The following is a 22,218-nucleotide window of genomic DNA, read 5'->3' as shown; positions in this document are numbered from 1 at the left end:
TATTTATTCTACATATTTAATATTCTCAAAGCTTCCAGAAATTGAAAGTAGTTACTTCCTACAAAAAGATTGACTACATTACTGTGTTCCTTCTGAACTTTCAAAGTTCTTTAATTGAACTTTTCTCTCCAAAATATTTTTTTAATTTTTAAAAAGATTTTATTTATTTATTTGATAGAGATATAGCAAGAGAGGGGACACAACCAGGGGGAGTAGGAGAGGGAGAAGTAGGCTCCCCCCTGAATAGCGAGCCCCACTTGGGGCTGGATCCCAGGATCCTGGGATCAGGACCTGAGCTAAAGGCAGACGTTTAAACAACTGAGCCACCCAGCAACCCCTCTCTCCAAAATATTGTACATTGTTTTTTTAAAACCTGTGGTAGTGAAATAATTAGTCTTTTATGTAAACAACCTAAATAGTTATTTCAGCCTCAATCTGATCAATATTATCTTTTGTTTTTTTTTTTTTTTTTAGAGAAGAGAGAGAAAGACAGTGGGGGGGGGGGGGGGGCGCGGGCAGAGGGACCAGAGAGAAAATGTCAGGCCGGCTCCATGCCCACCACAGAGCCTGATGGAGGGGTTCAGTCTCACAACTCTGAGATCATGACATGAGCCAAAACCAAGAGTTGGACGCTTAACCAACTCAGCCATTCAGGTGTCCCTGATCGATATTATTTTTAAAAACTGTGATAATTTAGTTTTATTTTTCAGAATTTTTGGGTTTGTATCCTCTAATAAATTCCTGTTGTTTAAGCCAGTCAGTTTGTGGTGCTTTGTTATAGCAGCCCTAGCAAACTAATACAGTGCTCAGTATCCCTTTGCAGCTGAACATAAAACTCCATGTAATACCTCCTGACAACTGTAAAATACGTATTTCTTGTCAAACCACTAAATTTTTTTGAATAGTCAAGACTACCTTAATTTTGTGAGTAAATCCATGTTTTGTGGTTTCCTGACATTAATATATTTGTTTGCATGAAAAGTAGTGTCGACTGACATTTGATTACTAACTACATACCAGGCCCTGCTTTAAGTACTATACGATCCTAACTGATTTAATCCTTAAAACCAGCCATATAAGCGCCTCGGGAAATGGTTGATTTCAGGGCTGGGGTGGGGAAAATACAGAATGAGCCTGGAGCATCTTCTAGTGCTCAAAGTAAGGAAGTGTTTAAGAAGGAATGGTGGCTTATTGAAAGGGCACAGGAACCAGTGTGAAAGCGCATCCAATAGAGAAAGTTGGGATAATTTGAGCAAAAAAAAAAAAAAAAAAAAAAATGATGATATTATAACCCACAGAATTAAGTATCCATGAATCCGTAGTTAAATAAATATTCTTTTTTTTTTTTTTTTTTAATTGGACAGACAGAGATCACAAGTAGGCAGAGAGGCAGGCAGAGAGAGAGGAGGAAGCAGGCTCCCCGCCAAGCAGAGAACCCGATGCGGGGCTCGATCCCAGGACCCTGAGATCATGACCCGAGCCGAAGGCAGAGGCCTTAACCCACTGAGCCACCCAGGCGCCTTTTTTTTTTTTTTTTTTAAAGATTTTGTTTATTTATTTGAGAGAGACTGAGTGAGAGAGAGCATAAGAGAGGAGAAGGTCAGAGGGAGAAGCAGACTCCCCAAGGAGCTGGGAGCCCATGCGGGACTCGATCCTGGAAGTCCAGGATCATGACCTGAGCTGAAGGCAGTCGCTCAACCAACTGAGCCACCCAGGTGCCCAAAACATTATTTTTATAGAAGGATTCCAGTTAATAAATGTAGATGGAATGATGGAAATACAGAATCACCCATAGAATATCATAGTAATAATTGCTGTATGCAAGATCTTTTTTTTCTTTTTTCTTTTTTTTTGTAAGCTGTACGCCCAACATTGTGCTTGAACTTAAGACCCAGAGATAAAGAGGCACATGCTGTACTGATTTAGCTAGCTAGGGACCCCTGGCTAGTTCTGTTTTTGAATGCTAAAATTAGTGGGCCAGAGTTTGAGAAGACACAAAACATTTGTATAGTCTCGAAGTATCTCCCCTAAGATATTTATTATTTACAAGAGGAAAACAGTAACTTTAGGTAGAGAAATTATGTAGAGATCAGTATAACCAAGTGATCAGGGTTAGCATCAGGAATAAGAGTGTAACATCATGTTCCCCTGGTTATGATGCAGTGAGAAAGGCTTATCAGTTCTGTGGTAGTCTCGTCAAAGAATGCATGACCTCAATCTACTGAAAAACATTACACAAATCTAAATTGAGGAGCATATACAAAATAACTGACAGTATTCTTCAGAAGTGGCAAGGAAAACAAGGAAAGACAGGAAATGTCACAAATGAGATGAGACTAGAGAGAAATGGCAGCTAAACACAGTGTGTGGTCCTGGGTTGGATCTAGGAACAAAAAAAGAACTAATAGAAAAACTGGTGGAACTCAAATAAGTTCTGTAGTTTAGTTAATAGCATTGTATCACTGTTAATTTCACAGTTTTGATAATTGTGCTTTTTAAGAGTTCTTATTAGGGGAAGCTGAGTGAAAGATATACTGGAATTCTCTGTACCATTTTTATAACTTTTCTGTAAGCTTAAAATTATTTCCAAAAGAAAGTTAAAATAGGGGTGCCTGGGTGGCTCAGTGGGTTAAAGCCTCTGCCTTCAACTCAGGTCATGATCCCAGGGTCCTGGGATTGAGCCCCTCATCAGGCTCTCTGCTCAGCAGGGAGCCGGGTTCCTGCCTCTCTGCCTACTTGTGATCTCTGTCTGTCAAATAAATAAATAAAATCTTAAAAAAAAAAAAAAGTTAAAATAGTCCTATAAAATAGGTACTCGGGTCATGATCTCGGGGTCCTGGGATCGAGTCCCGCGTCGGGCTCTCTGCTCGGCAGGAAGCCTGCTTCCCTCTCACTCTCTCTGCTTGCCTCTCTGCCTACTTGTGATCTCTCTCTGTTAAATAAATAAATAAAATCTTAAAAAAAAAATAGGTACTAGTGTTATTCCTATTTTACTTTGAGGAAATTGAGGCGCAGAGAGGTTAAGGAACTTGACCCAATTCTATAAGGTTATTAGTTAATGGCCAGGTTGGGATTTCAACTCAACAGTTTGGTTCTAGAGCTCTAGCACTAAAGCACTAAACTTTTTTTTTATATTATTACCTTTCCTCGATAATTTTTTTAGGATTTTATTTATTTATTTATTCAAGAGAGAGAGACAGAGGCAGAAGGAGAAGCAGTCTCCTCTCAGAGCAGGAAGCCTGATAGGGAACTTGACCTCGGGACCCTGGGACCATGACCTAATCCAAAGGCAGATGCGGTACCGACTGAGCCACCCAGGCACCCTCCTTGATAAATTTTATATAGGTGAAAGATGTGCAGAAAATATAGAGTACTTAGATGTTCCCCAAACCAAAGTGGTGAAAAACTAATCATCTCTGGAAAGTTGAGCTATATCAGCTAAATTTGTTAGATAAAGTTTTTTTTTTTTTTTTGGTTAGATAAAGTTAAGTGTTTCTCAGGTATTTTGCAGTACTGGATGTTTGTAATTTATATGACAGTTTTTTCCTTCAGATTTATTTATTTACTTTATTTATTTATTTGTTTGTTTTTTTTTAAATTTATTTATTTGACAGAGAGAGATCATAAGTAGGCAGAGAGGCAGGCAGAGAGAGTGAGAGGGAAGCAGGCTCCCTGCCGAGCAGAGAGCCCGATGTGGGACTCGATCCCAGGACTCTGAGATCATGACCTGAGCTGAAGGCAGCGGCTTAAACTACTGAGCCACCTAGGCACCCCTATTTATTTACTTTAGAGAGGGAAGCGCGTGCCCTGGCATGAAGGTGGGGAGGGCAGAGGGAATGAATCCTCAAGCAGACTCCCCACTGAGCATAGAGCGCAGGACCCTGAGATCTTGACCTGAGCCACATTCAAGATGTTGGATGCTAGGGGTACCTTAGTGGCTCAGTTAAGTGTCTGCCTTCAGCTCAGGTCATGATCTTTGGGTACTGGGATCTAGCCCTGTGTTGGGCTCCCTGCTCAGCGGGGAGCCTGCTTCTCCTGCTGCTCCTGTGCTCCTGCTCTCTATCTCAAATAAATAAATAAAATCTTTCCAATTTTAGTATATGTGCTGCCAAAGCGAGCACTCAAATAAATAAATTAAAATCTTAAAAAAAAAAAAAAAGTCGGGCACTCAACCAACTGAGCCACCTGGGTGTCCCTGTATGACAATTCTAAATGCATGTGACTTACAGTTGAGAGTAAGATGAGAAACATTAGTTTTTAGTAAAGTTCAGTGGCTTTGATAAAATTTGCTTTGTTAATGATTGTATTGCTGAGTTCACAGAATCATTTCAAAATGCTGTTTATACACAAGGAAAATCATAGATTTATTTAATCATGGAATTAAAATGTGCTATTTAAATGAAAATGTGCTATTTAAAAAGTCCTTTAAAGGATTTTAAATAATTTTATTTATTTATTTATTTGGCAGAGAGATCACAAGTAGGCAGAGAGGCAGGCAGAGGAGGGGGGGAAGCAGGTTTCTTGCTGAGCAGAGACGGATGCTGGCTCCATCCCAGGACCCTGAGGCCATGACCTGAGCCGAAAGCAGAGGCTTAACCCACTGAGCCACACACACAGGCGCTCCAGTTTTTGTTTTTATTTTTTTGTTTGTTTTTGTTTTTTGAAGATTTTATATTTATGAGAGTGAGAGAGTGGGGCGGGGTGGGGGAGGTGTGGAGGGGAGAGCAGAGGGAGAGAGACAAGTAAACTCTGTGCTGAGCATGGAGCTTGACACAGGGCTCGATCCCAGGACCTTGAGATCTAGACCTGAGCCAAAATCAAGAGTCAGACACTTAATTGACTGAGCCACCCAGGTGCCCCTGAAAAAAGTCTTTATGTTTGCAATGATACTATACAAAAAAGATAATAGCTAGCTACTTTGCAGTTCTAAGATCTGAACAAGAAAAGAAAAGCTGAAAAAGTTGTAGAAGTATTAGTATTTGTTTGCATGGGAGTTTTAGGTACAAATGTTAAAATAATGTTGAACAAAAAATAAACAGCTGCAGTATTCGGTATAAGATTAGTTAGGCTTTGATTGAAATTGTCATATAAAACTGCTTTATATAGAAAAATATAATGAATGCACTATCAGGGATTTTGAAAACATTTTGGAGAAGAATATAAGCTTAGCTTAAAGAGCTTCGAGTGAATATAGAAGAAATGCAAGTAGAGTAGAAATGCTGTCTTAAAATTAAATATATCTAATCTTTATGTGAAAAGGAGGCATTTTAATTTCCAAAAGTCTTGTGATCATGAGTGGGTAGGAGTATATGAAAGGGTGCTAAAATATGTCTTTGGATGATGTAAAGAGGTCTCTTAAGTGGTTTCTGCTTCCTTTCTCTGGAATTTTGGGGTAACCTCAGTATAAAAAGGATGCAACAACTCGAATGAATGCTGACCCCATGAGAAATTGAGATCCTGATCTACTATTTGGAGATTCCTTTTTTTTTTTTTTTTTTAAGATTTTTTTTGTTTGTTTATTTGACAGACAGAAATCACAAGTAGGCAGAGAGGCAGGTGGGGGAGGGGGGAGCAAACTCCCCACCAAGCAGTGAGCCCGATGTGGGGCTCCATCCCAAGACCCTGGGACCACGACCTGAGCTGAAGGCAGAGGCCTCAACCCACTGAGCCACCCAGGCTCACCAAGATTACTTCTTTAAAACAAAACAAAACTAACATGAACTAAAATATAAAAGAATTTATTTTCTGTACCTAAATGTTATATAACCTATATTTTAAGGTGTATTTATTCCTAGTTTATACTCCATGCAAGCAAAGATTTTTCATTTCTTTATGTCTTGGGACTAAAAAAATTGGTATTTTTTAAATAAATTTTTTTTACCAAAAAAAATTGGTATGCTGTAAAATTTGTTTTATCAGAGTTGAATGTTTTCAAGGTTTTTCTTTTTTCTTTTTTCCTTTTTTTAAAAAAAAAATTTCAAGCTTTTTCTTTGGGGTTTTTGTTTTGATTGTTATTGCAGTATCCAGAAATATTTTTCCAAAGTCAAACATTACTACTTAAATTTTGCCACAGGGAGAAAAGTTAAGATACACATAAGAGAGATTGTAGTCACAGTTTAAAGAGAGACTTTTAACCCATGATACAGATACTGTGTGGTAGAATCTTAAACTGTTGTTTCATCCTCCTATGAAGTGTGTTCTTCATTCTCCATAAAGGAAAACAAAAGGTTTTTTGTTTGTTTTTTTTTTTTTTTTTTTGGTCTTTTGAACAGACCAACCTATGCTTACTTGCTTTTTTTACTCAATGGCAACTTTTTCATGGACAGAAAATATTAGTTTTAAAATAGGTAGATGTGGGGGTGCCTGCGTGGCTCAGTGGGTTGAGCCTCTGCCTTCGGCTCAGGTCATGATCTCAGGGTCCTGGGATCGAGCCCCGCATTGGGCTCTCTGCTTGGCAGGAAGCATGCTTCCGCTTCTCTCTGCCTGCCTCTCTGCCTACTTGTGATCTCTCTCTCTCTCTGTTAAATAAAGAAATTTTTAAAAATCTTTAAAAAAAATAAAATAAAATAGGTAGATGTGTCCTATAGAAGTTTTTCCATCTCTTGAGTAAAGAAGATAGGCTCCTATAATATATTTTAGAAGTGTTTTGAATTTTTTTGCTTATTTGCTTTGTCTTTCACTTTTATGTTTATAATCTATCTGAAATTGATTTTGATGTGTACTGTGACATAGATGTCAGGTTTAAATTTTTTAGCATGGGTACATATTTACCCAATCATCATGTATTAAAAAACATAGTGCTTTTCCGCATTGCTTGCTGTGTCAGTTTTGTAATAATCACCTGTATATAAATTAATTGGTCTGTTTCTGGAATATCTATTTTACCAATTGGTTTGTCTATCCTTGTAACATTACCGAATTTGCTATAACTCTATATAAAAATGGCTCATTTCCCAGAGAGCAAATCCTCCCTTCGTGGCAATTCTAGGCCTTTTGCAAGCATAGGGAAGTATTTTTTTTTTTTTTAAAGATTTTATTTATTTGACAGAGATCACAAGTAGGTACAGAGGCAGGCGGGGTGGGGGAGGCAGGCTCCTTGCTGAGCAGAGAGCCCGATGCGGGGCTGGTCCTGAGATCATGATCTGAGCCGAAGGCAGGGGCTTTAACCCACTGAACCACCCAGGCGCCCCCATTTTTTTTTTTAATTGAACCATTTATCATCTTCAAGTGTTCCATTTCATTGTCTTTTAAGATTTTATTTATTTATTTAAGAGAGAGCACAAGTAGGCAGAGAGAGAGACTGGGAAGCAGGCTTCGTTCTGAGCAGAGAGCAGAATGCTGGGCTCCATCCCAGGACCCTGGGATCATGACCTGTGCTGAAGACAGAGGCTTTAACCCTCTGAGCCGCCCAGGCGCCTCTCCATTTCATTTCTAATAATGCTTTTGGCCCTAAAGTTTACTCTGGTGTTAGTGTAGGTATGCCATCTTTCTTTTGGCTAAGTATTTATTTATTTTTTTAAGATTTCATTTATTTGTCAGAGATGGAGAAGGGGAGAGAGAGTGAGCACACAAGGAGGGGGAGGGGCAGAGGGAGGAGAAGCTGACTCCCACTGAATGGGGAGCCAGATGGGGCCTCCATCCCAGGACTCTGGGATTGTGACCTGAGCTGAAGGCAGATACTTAACCGACTGAGCCACTCAGGCACCCTATTTTTAGATTTTTTTAAATAAGGAAAACTTTATTGAACAACAACAGGGAAAACATACAAATAATTTGTACAGCTTAAATGAGAAAATTTGCTAGTTGACTTGAATATTGCCATACTTAATGAAAGTTCTTTCTGTAAATTAGTAAATTTGGCCTTCTGATTTTAAAACCTCAGTGTCTGTCCTGAGCTTTATTATGGAGTATGTTCTATGAGCCTTATCTCCCTTCACCTTTATAAGGACATAAGACTGCTGCTTTTGCTTGTTGTATGCTAGACTCTGGGCTGCCTTAATAATGGATGCTGTCTACTTGGTGAAGTTTCTGTTTATTGGTTAATTCAGTGCTGGACAGGATGGATATGAGTATAGATAGCCATGAACAAGATGAAATTCCTATTCTGCAGTTTACCATTTGTAATTTGGAAGAAATAAACTAGTAAATAAGGCACAAACAAGATAATGTGAGGTAAGTATTTCTTATATTGCCAATTTTTCTTATTTTTCCCCCATAAGAAGAGTGGATCATACTTTTTCTTATGTTAAATTTCTGCACTTAGACTTAATATAAACACTTGTGTAAGTCAGTGCTGGTAAAATGAATCTTATCCTAGTACTTAGTTTGAACTTTCCACTGGACTATTCCTTGATGGTACAGATAATTTCCAACTCATCTTTTTATCCTTATGATACATTCAAAGATGGATGTTCACTTTGTTGTAGAAATACCATAAAAGCCGTGCTGCTGTCTAAAATACTTAGAGAAATAAAATCTTAGGCTGAAAGTAATTTTGAGGGGTAATATAGTTTTTTTTCTTTTTCAGGTAGAACCATATCTGATATTGAATTTATAAGTTCATAATTAACCAGGAAAGAAAAGTTTCACAAAATTAGTTTATATGAGCAAAATCTCAGAGATTCCAAGGTACATGTTATGCTTGAAGAATAATTAATAGCCTTTCATCATTGTCAGAGGGAAGTTTGTTTGGCAAGGGTAGGTTATGAGTCCAAAAAGCTTGGTTCCAGTTTGATTGTAAAAGTTCTTGAATGCCTGCTAAAGGATTTTCAACTTTAGCTTATGGATAATGGGGAGCCTTGGAAGGTTTAAAGATATTTAGATAAATTAAGAAAAGATATCTCCAGCAGTATAGAGGCTGGACACTTTGAACAGTTCTTTCTTCTCTTGTTCATTCTTTGTATGTGTGCATGTTTGTGTCTTTCAGAGGAATGTGAACTCCCTCTGGTGTGTGTCTTCATAATTTTTTGTTCTTATCCCCCAACCTCCATGTTCCCTAGTACTTAGTAGTTTTGGAATGAACTGAGAAATAGTAGCATTAAAATATTTGTTTATTTTTTATTCGTCTTTGGTAGGATTAGCCAGTCCTTACCTTTTTGTATCTTTCCTGTCTTCATCTTTTTGGTTTTTCAAGTTTTTAATTGCTTTCAGTTAACATACAATGTTACATTAGTTTCAAGTGTACAAATAGTGATCAGCAGTTCCATACATCACCCAGTGTTTCTTTTTTTTTCCTTTTTTAAGTTTTTATTTTAATTCTCTGTTTTCATCTCTTATGTCGCAAATATTTTTGTTTGTTTGTTTGGTTTTTACTCGAGCGTTTCCATTTCATCATCCTGGAAACTCATACTATAGGTTTTATGCCTCTCACATAAATATTATTGTAAAGATAAGGCACCTTTATTAAAAATTACTTTTGAGCTACAGATATGAAACTATTGATTTCAACAAATATTCTACACAAACTCACATCCCCATTTTTGAGTTATGTTTGTAAAAGTGTAACTGTAGTTGTCTTTTTTTTTTTTTAACTTTAAGAGAAACAAAATCTTTATTCAATTTAGGTTGTTAGAGAAAGGCCACTAGATTTATTGAACTTCAGTGTTGTTGACTAGGTTAGCTACATTGAAGTAGCATTATCTTGATTAATTGATTTTCTGGTTTCTGTGTTTATGTAAACTGTACCCCACAATGTGGTGCTCGAACTACCCACCCTGAGTTCCAGTCACATGCTATGTAAGCTGAGCCAGCCCCAATTTTCTGGTACAATAGAATTGTACCACCTATGTATCAGATATCTTAGATATGGTATTGCATTGGATTTTGCTTGCAACTGAGGTTTTCTGCTGTGGTCCCTAAGTACCTTTTTTAGCTGTCTTTGTTACCATGATGAAATAGTAACTAGAGATAGGATTTTTTGGTTAGCTCTGTTACTTAAATCATAGCATCTGATTTAAATTACAGTTATTACCATAGCACATTAATCATTTGTAGTAGCTTATTTTTGTGGGAAAAAGAAAAATATAAATATCTAGTTGGTTTGTTTCAGTATTATCTAACCAATATAACTGGCTAAGAATTTTGAAGCATTTCATACATCTTTATATATATAGGTTATAGAACAGGGACTTTTTTTTTTTTTTTTTTTTAGCAGACACCAGTCTTACTTCTTTGAAACCTAGGTTTGGTTTCCCCCCCAGTGCTTGCTTGCTTGCTTGCTTTATTTATTTATTTGTTTGTTTATTTGTTTGTTTGTTTGTTTGACAGAGAGAGAGAAAAAGAATAAGCAGGGGGAGCAGCAAGCAGAGGGAGAGGGAGAAACAGGCTCCCTAATGAGCAGGGAGCCTGATGTGGGGCTAGATCCCAGGTCCCTGAGATCATGATCTGAACCAAAGGCACCCAACCGACTGAGCCACTCAGGCACCCCGAACCCAAAGATTCTTGAAGAGTGTATTATATTAGGAATTACTTTATCGCTTCTAGAAATTTGGTCCTAAATTAGTATACTTTGGTTTTCTAGGGGCCAAATACTTAGTTTCTTTAATGTATAACAAATAATCAGCCCTTTTTAAAGCATTCCTTCTATCTTTGGTGTTCCAGTATTAGGTTTTTAAAATCCCCTATAATTTTTTTTGAGGCGGGGGAGGGCTAGTGAGAGGGTTTTTTAATGTGGTAAAATATATACTAGTTCCTCCTTATCCACGGGGTATACGTTCCAGGACCCTCAGTAGGTGCGAAAAACACTGGATAGTACCAAACCCTATATATACGTGTTTTTTCCTATATATACATACCGATGATAAGGTTTAATTTATAAAGTAGACACAGTAAAAGATTAACAACAGTAACTAATAATAAAATAGAACAATTATAACAATATATCCTAATAAAAGTTAAATGAGTGTGATCTCTCTCTCAAAATACCTTTTTGTACTACCATACTAACCCTTCCTGTGATGATGTGAGATAATAAAATACGTATATGACGAAATGAAGTGAGGGGATTGATGTAGTCAGTGTAACAGAGCATTAAGCTACTATTGACCTCCTGGGGCGCCTGAGTGGCTCAGTGGGTTAAAGCCTCTGCCTTCGGCTCAGGTCATGATCCCAGGGTCCTGGGATCGAGCCCTGCATCGGGCTCTCTGCTCCGCAGGGAGCCTGCTTCCTCCTCTCTCTCTGCCTGCCTCTCTGCCTAGTTGTGATTTCTCTCTGTCAAATAAATAAAATATTAAAAAAAAAGAAAAGAAAAGAAAAAAAAAGCTACTATTGACCTCCTGATGGTATGTCAGGAGGATCATCTGCTTCTGCGATGCAGTTGACGTTCGGTAACTCAAATGGCAAAAAGTGAAACCATAGATAAAGTGGTACTACTGGACATAGCAAAATTTACCATTTTAACTGTTTGTAAATATATGTTTTAGTGGCATTAAATATATTCATAGAGTTGTGTAACCATCACCACAGTTTTAGAACATTTTCATCATACCTCTGAAACAAACTCCGTGTCCCTTAGCCATCACCACCCGATTCCCCTACTGTCCCTTATCCTTAAGCAACCACTGATCTTTCTGTCTCAGTGTAATTGCCTATTGTAGATGTTTCATATAAATGGAATCTTATCTTATGTGGTCTTTTGTGACTGGCTTCTTTCACTTAGTATAGTATTTTCAAGATTCGTCCTTATGACATGTATCAGTACTTTGTTCCTTTTTGTGGCTGAATAGTACTCCATTGAATGGATATACTGCATTTTGTTTCATTCATCAGATAATGGACATTTGGCTTCTGCTTTTTGGTTATTATGAATATTGTATACCATATATTACATATTTTCATTATCATTCAGTCAGATTATTTTTAAATTTCCTTCGTGATTTCTTTTTGAACCCCTAGGTTATAAGGACATTACTTTATTTCCAAACACTTTGGGACTTTCTAGGTATCTTAGTTAAAATTTCTTGTTCAGTTTCACCAAGGGCAGAAAACACATATACTATATGATTTTACGCCTCTAAATTTGTTGGTCTTGTTTTATGACCCAGCACTTGTTTTCAGTTAGGAAATACCTAAATTCTAGATTCATGTAGGGTTATCTTCACTCTTCAGGTGAAATCTTAGATTGGGGGCACCTGGGTGGCTCAGTGGGTTGAGCTGCTGCCTTCGGCTCAGGTCATGATCTCAGGGGTCCTGGGATCGAGTCCCGCATCGGGCTCTCTGCTTGGCAGGGAGCCTGCTTCCCTCTCTCTCTCTCTCTGCCTGCCTCTCTGCCTATTTGTGATCTCGCTCTCTCACTGTCAAATAAATAAATAAATAAAATCTTTTAAAAAAAATCTTAGATTGTTACAAAGAGGACTACCTTCTACAATGCTTTCTGTTTGCCTTTTTTTTTTTTTTAAGATTTTATTTATTTATTTGACAGACAGAGATCACAAGTAGGCAGAGAGGCAGGCAGAGAGAGAGAAAAGAGGAGGAAGCAGGCTCCCTGGTGAGCAGAAAGTCCGACTCGGGGCTCAATCCCAGGACCCTGGGATCACAACCCGAGCAAAGGCAGAGGCTTTAACCCACTGAGCCACCCAGGCTCCCCTGTTTATCTTTTTTTTTTTTTTTTTTTTTTTTTTTTTTTAGGTTTGTCCTAAAGCCTATTTCACATGTCTCTTGTTATCTGGGACAAGTGTAACAGGATGATAAAATAAAATCAAACTAAAGATAAATCAGATATTCTTTGGGAACTTTTTTCTCCAATCTTTTTCTTCTCAGAGTAAAGAAACAACTACAGTTGAGAAGGAGGTCTGAATTCTATTCTGAGTTCATTTTACAGAATTTGAGACTGGGACACCTAGGTGGCTCAGTCGTTAAGCATCTGCCTTCAGCTCAGGTCATGATCCCAGGGTCCTGGGACTGAGCCCCGAATTTGGGCTCCCTGCTCAGCAGGAAGCCTGCTTCTCCCCCTCCTACTCCCCCTGCTTATGTTCCCTTTCTTGCTGTCTCTCTATCAAAACAAAACAAAACAACTTAGTGATTCTATCAGAGTAACCAGTACATAACACCTAGATAACACGGACTGTAAATCCCCCAATGTTTCTATTACTCTCTATCAGTGCAAAGACCCTAAACAAAAAGGACATACACAGTAAACACAAAGGAGATCAGGAAGAGCTATTTTAATTTTCTATTAAACATTCTTCCAAAAGCATTATTTTACCCCGTATCTTACTAAGTTATAAGAAATAACATTAGCATTAGAAAAGGCAGGAAGATAAATTATATGTGGATAATTAAACTAAATTTATATGAAATAGGAAAATGAGAACAAAGGACTGAGCACTTTGCAGATAGTTTAAAAGCTGTGCATCTCAAAGCGAGCTTTATTTGTTCAATTATTTTTAACAACAGCGTTTTATGACCATTACACTAATTTTTTTTTCAGGAAGGAAAGTCATTTTAAAAATGTTTTTATTTTAAAAATAGGCCTGCATTCAGTTGAAGATTTTTTTCCCCCCAAACTCTGACCAGATTTATTTTGATTTGGGGAAAAATACCATACGGTGGCATGAAATGCAAAATTTCAGTCTTTTTTAAAATATCTCAGTACAGAGTTTTAAAAACTATCAATGGAAAATAGATTAAGTGCACAACACTAATTACTGGCTAGCTCCTGGCATTTGGTTTCTCCCCTAGTTCTCCAGAGGAAAACTTAAGTTGAATCTTCAGCAGAATGATCTTTAAATATACTTTATAAGCAAAATGAGAGCTTTTGTTTACATAGTTTTTAGATTTTGCTGTTCCTAATTTTATTCTGAAACTCACTGTTACCCCAAACCATAATTACCATATTAACTTTGTAATGCACAGTTGTATGCAATTCAGCTAGCAGTAGTACATCATCAGGCTCTGTCCACCCAGAGCTTCGGAAAATAGGACGGTCACACCCATTTAAAAACAAATCTCACGCTATTTGCCAATGTGTAGTTTCCATCCAAGTTCTGACAATGAAGTATATGGGCAGATATCTATATATCTCATCTTAATTTGCAAAAGTTCTTCACAGCTTAGCTTTGCCCTGCTGAAGCTGAAGATTTTGTAACTTCATAGCCAGACCCATGTTGCCAGTGATTTTCAATTTGCCTTGAAAGAAGGCCGACTGAGGATTCATTTTACCAGTCATCAAAGCCAGTAACTCGGAGTCAGCCATTGTGATTGTGCAGTCAGCCTTCTTATCTGAGTTAGGAAGCACTGACCCTTTGCCATTCTTCACATCCACCACCCAGGTGGCTTCTTTACCCTCAGGGCCATCCTTCACCTTGAAGGCAAAAATACCACCGATTTTCTTCACAAACTCTTCCCCTGCCTCTTCAAGCTTCTTCTCAATCTCCTTAAAGACAAAATTTGCCTTAAATCCATCAACCGCAGAGCTGGTTGGAACAGCCTCAATTTGATGAGTTCTAAAAGAACTGGCAGCTTCAGGAAAACCCATCCTGTAGATAGTCACAACCACAGCTCCTCCGATGCCTAAATTCTTCTACAATGCTTTCTAAGAATTGTTTATGTTCACTAAGCATATCCAGTCATATTAACCACTTTATGTGTCTTAACCATTCCTTGATACAGAATTATTATTATGCTTATTTTATAGATGAAACTGGGGCACAGAAAGATTAAGCTACAAGTTACATAGGTGGTAAAATGTGGACTGGAAAACAGACAAATCCATAGGGTAGAAAGATTAAAGGTTGTTAGGGATGAGGGTTTTTAGGGATTTACTGCTAATGGATATGGGATTTTTTTGGAGTAATGAAAATGTTTTGGAATTAGCGTAATGGTTGCATAACTTTGTGAATATACTACAAACCACTGCATTTGGCTTTTTATGAATTTTATGGTATGTGAATTATATCTCAATTTTTAAAAAAAGGAATAACTGGGATTCCAACCCAGAAACTGTTTCTTCAAATATTGCTTCTTCACTCAGTAATAGATTTTTTTGGTTGGGACAGGTTCAGTATTAGAAGTAAAATCTTGTCAGAAAGACTGTAATTTAGAGTTACAGTCTTTTATGGCTCATTATTATTGGCTTATTATTTATGACTTATTATTGCAAATGTTCTTTTCTGCTTTGTTTTTAAAGAATTCACATACCCCCATGTATAAATGGAGCTGTATATTTAAATTTATTTCATTTTAGATGCATTCTAGATAAGATTAAAAAAATAAATAAAGCTGTACAAGTAAGCCCTCTTACATAGGATAGCTCATGGTCCTTGCTAGAGACTTGTGTTGCCATTTGCTTTCTTATAGCTAGCTAACCTCAACTTCCAACCTCAGCTTTAAAGTCATTTGTTTCTGGGAAGTTTTTCCTGACCTTCTAGCCATCTAGAAGACTCTTCCCTTCCCACCCACAACATTCTGTGCATACTTCTACTATACTTTTTTTTTTTTTTAAAGTAACCTCTATTCCTAGTGTGGGGCTCAAACTCATGACCCCCAGGACTGAGAGCCTCATACTCTACCGACTGAGCCAGCCAGGTGCCCCACTTCTATATTTTTTATCACACTGCAGTTATTTTTTCTGTCTCCCCTACTTAAACTGAACAGGGACTGTGTTTTTGTTTTTGTTTTTTAATCTCAGCATTTGCATCATCCCTGGCATTTATTATGTGCTCATTAAAATAAAGAAATATGAATATGATCTTTTCTTATATTTGCTTTGGACTACAAATAAAAGATACAGCCCTACCATTTGGATTAGATTTCATTCCTAAATTGTTTGCCATGGCTGTCAGTAGAGTAAAATGGAATAGGAGTCCCACTGAGATCATTGTCATGCCTGTTCTTTAGAGAGTTATAAGAGAGTATATAGTATTTTGCAGAAGGTCTCATTTCAGAAATTATTTTATAAATGTTGAAATTGGGCTAGAATTTTTATTTTGTTTCTGGAGGGGCATTAAGGTGGCATTGTAAGTGATATTGTAATTTTTAGAGATTACTTACAAATATATGCATCAGAATGGGCTATTATTCATTGTAGTCTGCTAATCTGAAGTAAGCTATGTAGAGTGTTATCTTTTGAGTGAATATATACCTTTTTGTATTTAAAACTTTTTTTTTAAGATTTATTTATTTATTTGATAGGAGTCTGGGTGGCTCTCTTGGGTTAAGCAGCTGTCTTCAGCTCAGGTCATGATCCCAGGGTCCTGAGATTGAGTCCATCCAGCTCCCTGCGCAGTGAGGAATCTGCTTCTCCCTCTCCCTCTGCTGTTTCCCCCTGTTTGTGCTTTTTCTCTCTCTTTGTGAAATAAATAAATTAAAATCTTTTTTAAAAAGATTTATTTGAGAGAGCAAGCATGCACATGTGTATCCACATGTGTGCAGGGATTTTAGATGTAATTTTTCTTCATTATGGATGATGAATATTTTTGCTTTAGCAAAATTGTAATGAATTTATACCTTTTTTCTAAACCTCTGCAATTGTTAGTTTATTAGTACCATCCAGGACTCAGATGTTCAGTATTCTTCCTGAAATTACATAAACAAATGCAAATGGAAAGAATCCAAGTCAAAATTATACAACAAAACAGCACTCCATCACAGAAGCGTGTAAAATTACAAGAACACTATTTTAAAACAGTGGCACTTTAAGAGAACGATAATCTCAAAAAACCACAAAATTGCCACATTGTTCCCTAAACTGCTATGTAGACAAACAGGAGTCTAATGAATGGGTTAGGATTTTGTAAAGAAACATCAAATTCAAATCAGGTAACTCATACTGAAATACAAAGTTTCAAGTATCTTCTTCCCTCAGGTCTGTTTAATTTATCTAAAGGAGCAAACTATAATATAGGAAAATACACCTGATTTTAAATGTGGCATACATTTTATAAGTTGGCCCAATTAATTAAAAATACCTTTAATGAAAGTTAAGTTTCCTAAGAAATCCATATTCAGATAAATAGGAGAAGACATTTACAGCCCGCCCTTTTTTTTCCCCAGAGCCTTTGCTGGGACTGTCAACCAAAAAATTAATATGGCAGTCTTATAGTTTAAGCTCATGCTTTTGGGGATACATTCTCAGGTCTTCTTTAATGTGGGGACTGCAAATGTAACTGCCATTACATGGTAATGGGAGTTAAAGAATGTAGAGTCCTTATGTAAAGATTAGAACATACTTTTCTCTTAGTCCTTCAAGGACAGACTTTTCAAAATGTTTGATTCTACTAATCCCATGGTGTGACTAGACTCGTTACTCCTCACTTTATAAACATGCCTGAGCTATGTGAGATCTGGTATCAGTTGATCAAGATTTGAGTTTCAGTTCTGGGTGAAAACTGTCTGAATTCAACTTTTATTACCCTCCTCATGAGTATGCAGGGTGCAGACAAAAGCTTTTTATGAGCTAACTATATGAAAACATAAACACTGTAATAATCCATGTGATCCAAAATGGGCAAAAGCAAAAGACTAGCATCCCCTCAAGAAGAAAAATTTCAGAGCTATGAAAAGGACAACAATACTAATAAAAAAATTGTATTTACTTAGAAGCATTCAGAAAGTCAACAAAACATCTGCAACTTTTTTTTTTTTAATTACAGAGTGGTATTCAGTTAATAGAACAACAGTTATTTCGTAGAAGCGGCATCAGAGACAACTGAAGATGAAAAACTATTATCCCCATATATAACTAATTTGTGCTATGCACCAAGAAGAACCTGCTTTACGTTTCCATGCCAATTTACAATCCCCATACTATACCAGGCAAGGTTAGTGGCTATTGAAAATACCACCAGGACAGGGCTATCTAAAGACACATTCTGTAGTGTGCTAACTATACAAAAAAAAGACACTGTACAGTTTAAAAACAAATCTTACACAGCCTTACATTTCAATTTTTTTCTTTCTTTTTTTTTTTTTAAGATTTTATTTATTTGACAGAGAGAGATCACAAGTAGGCAGAGAGTCAGGCAGAGAGGGGGAAGCAGACTCCCCGCTGAGCAGAGAGCCCGATGCGGGTCTCAATCCCAGGACCCTAAGATCATGACCTGAGCCAAAGGCAGAGACTTTAACCCACTGAGCCACCCAGGTGCCCCTCAATTTTTTTTTCTTTAAAAGGAGTGAGTTGTATGCAGGGGGCTTAAATGCTTTATAGACAAGGAAAAAAACTGCACTAGAACCAACTTACTCATCATCTTCTTCGTCTTCTTCTTCCTCCTCCTCATCATCCTCTTCATCTTCCTCATCCTCCTCCTCTTTCTTCTTTTTCTTGCTCTTTTCAGCCTTGAAAAATCCTTTTTTTTTTTTTTTTTTTTTTGCCACATCAGGCTTTTCCTTTAGCTCGGTATGCAGCAATATCCTTTTCATATTTTTCCTTCAGCTTAGAAGCCTTCTTTTCATAAGGCTGCTTGTCATCTGCAGCAGTGTTATTCCACATTTCTCCCAGTTTCTTTGCAACATCACCAATGTATAGGCCAGGATGTTCTCCTTTGGTTTTTGGGCAATATTCAGAACAAAACAAGAAAAAGGCCAACGGAGGCCTCTTGGGTGCATTGGGATCCTTGAACTTCTTTTTCGTTTTCCCTATAGGGGGAATATAAGTTTTCATTTCTCTTTCATAACAGGCCTTGTCCTCCTTTGCCATGTCTTCAAATTTTCCTTTCTTTTTCGCAGACATGGTCTTCCACCTTTCTGAGCACTTCTTAGAAAACTCAGAGAAGTTGACTGAAGCATCTAGGTGCTGCTTTTTGTGCTCCTCTCAGCAGGTTTGCACAAAGAATGCATATGATGACATTTTGCCTCTCAGCTTTTTAGGATCTCCTTTGCCCATGTTTAATTATTTTCCTCAGTGAGGCACAGTCACCCAGTGCCCCTCTGGCTTTCACTTGCCCTGACTCTGTCTCTGTGGAACTCAGTGTACTGCAGTGGCTGTGAGAGCAGGAGCCAGAAGCAGCCTCCTCATTCTCTCCACTCTGCAGCTATAGCTTTTTTTTTTTTTAAACAACTTGATGGCACTAAGATTTCTGTAGCAATCTGAATAGATATCTAATACTGTGGACCTTATGAAGATACCATAATTTATATAACCATGGTCCTGTTGAAAAGTAAGCTGTATCTAAATTTTACTCTTATAGTGACTAGTTTTACACCTAAATCTTTATGTACTTGTCTAGTTGTTTTCTTTAGATGCCTGTTCACATTAAACTGCATGCTGGATCCAACTGCACATTGCTGTTTTTGATAAATACTACCAAGTGGAGCGGTAGGAAAGGCTGTCCCTGTTCTGGTTTAGACTCCTCATGGAGTTAGCTTTACTAATACTGGAGTTTGAAATAAAATGCCCAAAATGCTTCTTCTATTTTAAATGAGAAAAAGTAACACAGTACTATTTAGGATTCATAGCCTTTGTTACCATTATAGTCAGGGCTCACTCATTCAGAGAAGGACCCATTCAACCTCAGGGAAAGGGCTGTAGTTAAGGCTGTTATGTACCAAGTGTTAGGAGAGCATAGAGGATGGAGCTGCAGAGACTTAGGGTATTTGGATAAAGGCGTTGCAGAAAATAAGACATTTGAGTTAGAATATGACAGAACATTCTTTGTCATGGTTTAATTGTGAAGTAGTGATTTTCACATTGGGGCCATGATACGTTCTGAAAACATTTAAAAATACTTTTTTTTTTTTAAAGATTTTATTTATTTATTTGACAGAGAGAGAGATCACAAGTAGGCAGAGAGGCAGGCAGAGAGAGAGGAGGAAGCAGGCTCCCCACGGAGCAGAGAGCCCGATGCGGGGCTCGATCCCAGGACCCTGAGATCATGACCTGAGCCGAAGGCAGCGGCTTAATCCACTGAGCCACCCGAATAGTTTCAAACATATATCACAATAGTTCAGATAGTATAATGAACTGCATTCAATGCTGACTTCCTAAAATAGGCACCCAAACAACCTACTATTAAGGTAAATCTGAGTTTATTGCCTACCATGGTAAGTGAGATAATACTTAGTAGCTATATTAGTTTCCTGGGGCTACATTAACAAATTACTACAAATTGGGTGGCTTAACAGAAAGGAATAATAGTTATTTGCAACTTTTATTTTCCTAGAGAAGAATTTCCTGGAATAGTAAAGTCAGGTTGATAACAGTAGAATGGTAAAGTCATATTTATGCAGACAGTAAGCCTTGTGAGTGTAATTGGTTTCAGTTTTCAATCCCCAGATACTATCATAGAACTTCAGTTATTAACAATTTGCCAGTTCTTATTTTGTTTCTCTCACCTGCTTCCTCCGTGGTACCCTGATTTAGTTAGGTACCCACCTCCCTCCCTACATCATTTTTTTCCCTTCTTTTCTCCCTTTTCCTGCCATACATAATAGATGTTTATTAACCATTTATTAGCACGCAAGAATAGAATAGTTCATAGGTCTATGTAATGTTGATGAAGTCTCTGCTTTCTGACTTTTATTGTGATCTTACAGAACTTGAATGACAGATTTACTCAAATGGATGTTAGTATACTTCAGAGTCAGGATACTGTTACCTAAGGTTACTGTTGGTATCAGGTAACCAGAATCTTGTGACCCATTGTTTAGGGACGAGACTGATTAGGGATCAAGCCGTAGTATAAGTACCAGCTCTGAGGCTTGTTAGATTTTTTTTTTTAATTTAGGCATAATGTATATATAGTGAAGAATACAAATCTTTATACTTTTTTTTTTAAGATTTTATTTATTTGACAGAGATCACAAGTAGACAGAGCAGCGGGCAGAGAGAGGAGGAAGCAGGCTCCCCGCTGAGCAGAGAGCCCGATGCGGGGCTCCATCCCAGGACCCTGGGATCATGACCTGAGCTGAAGGCAGAGGCTTTAACCCACTGAGCCACCCACCCAGGTGCCCCTATACTTTTTTAAAAAAAATTTTATTTTAAGTAATCTCTACACTCAACGTGGGGCTTGAACTTATAACCCCGACATCAAGAGTCATATGTTCTACAGACTGAGCCAGTCAGGTGCCCCTGAAAGTTTTTATTTAGAGATCGTATATATATGCTTTACCTTTGTTGATAAACTTTTTATTTTGGATTAATTTTAAATTTACAGAAAAATTGCAAACATTGTATAGTTCCCATTTACCCCTTAAGTAGTTTATCCCTTTTTAGCATCTTGTATTACTATGGTAACTTTACCCAAACTGAGAAACTGATACTGGTTTATTAATATTTACACCCAAGCTCTAGACATTATTTGGATTTTACTAGTTTTTTTATTAATCTTTCTCCAGGATGCAGTCCAGGTCCCACACTGTATTTAGTTTTCCCATTTCCTGGATTTCCTCTGGTCTGTGATAGTTCTGTCTGTTTGATTTTAACAGTTCTTGAGGCCAGATTTGCTTAAGAATTATCCCCCCAGTTTGCGTTTGTCTGTTTTTTCTCATGTTTAGACTGCAACTTTGACAATATAACAGAAGGTAAATAAAACCCTCATACAGGTATACACTTTTTATTTAAAATAACATACATATAATGAAGCGTTTTACCCTTTTTTAGGTTTATTTTTATTTTATTATTTTTAACTTTTTTAAGATTTTATCTATTTTTGGGGGGTGCCTGGGTGGCTCAGTTGGTTAAGCGGCTGCCTTCAGCTCAGGTCATGATTCCAGGGTCCTGGGATCGAGCCCTACATCGGGCTCCCTGCTTAGCAGAGAGCCTGCTTCTTTCTCCCCCTGTCACTCTTCTTATTTGTGCTCTCTCTCTGTCAAACAAATAAATACATATTTTTAAAGATTTTATTTATTTGTTTGACAGAGAGATACACAGCAAGAGAGGGAACACAAGCATGGAGAGTGGGAGAGGGAGAATAGGCTCCCCAGAGCAGGGAGCCTGATGGTGGGCTTGATCCCAGGACCCTCACGTGATAACCTGAGCCAAAGGCAGAATTTTAATGACTGAACCACCTAGGCACACTTTAGTTATTTATTTTAGAGAGAGAGAATGCTTGCAGTGGGGAGGAGTAGAAGGAGGAGGAGAGGGAAAATCTCAGACTCCCCACTGAGTGAGGAGCCTAATGTGGGGATTCATCTCAAGAGTCAGAAGCTTAACAGGACCACCCAGGTGCCCCTACTTTTTTTTTTTTTTAAAGATTCTCGAAGTGTATCATCCAGTAAAGGGCAGAAAGGGGACAAATCTTAAGTATATGACTTGTTGAAAAGTTAACATACTTATGCATCCTTACA

At 37.6% G+C, this 22,218-nt stretch overlaps 2 protein-coding genes and 1 pseudogene across 3 annotated transcripts in view; 1 reads left to right on the top strand and 2 right to left on the bottom strand.

Annotated features, from left to right (window-relative positions):
* RAB6A (RAB6A, member RAS oncogene family) overlaps window positions 1–22,218 on the top strand; it is an 82,213-nt gene that overhangs the window by 22,912 nt on the left and 37,083 nt on the right. The window lies entirely within an intron of this gene.
* LOC123948257 (sterol carrier protein 2-like) lies at window positions 13,333–14,509 on the bottom strand. The gene has a single exon (XM_046014932.1). It carries the CDS (start codon window positions 14,471–14,473, stop codon window positions 14,042–14,044), a length of 432 nt encoding a protein of 143 aa, XP_045870888.1. The 5' UTR covers window positions 14,474–14,509; the 3' UTR covers window positions 13,333–14,041.
* Window positions 18,172–18,838, bottom strand: LOC123948255 (annotated as a pseudogene).

The sequence above is a fragment of the Meles meles genome, chromosome 8, assembly GCF_922984935.1.
Source record: "Meles meles chromosome 8, mMelMel3.1 paternal haplotype, whole genome shotgun sequence".
In the NCBI taxonomy this organism is placed as follows: domain Eukaryota; kingdom Metazoa; phylum Chordata; class Mammalia; order Carnivora; family Mustelidae; genus Meles; species Meles meles.
This window is presented reverse-complemented; position numbering and strand designations above follow the sequence as displayed.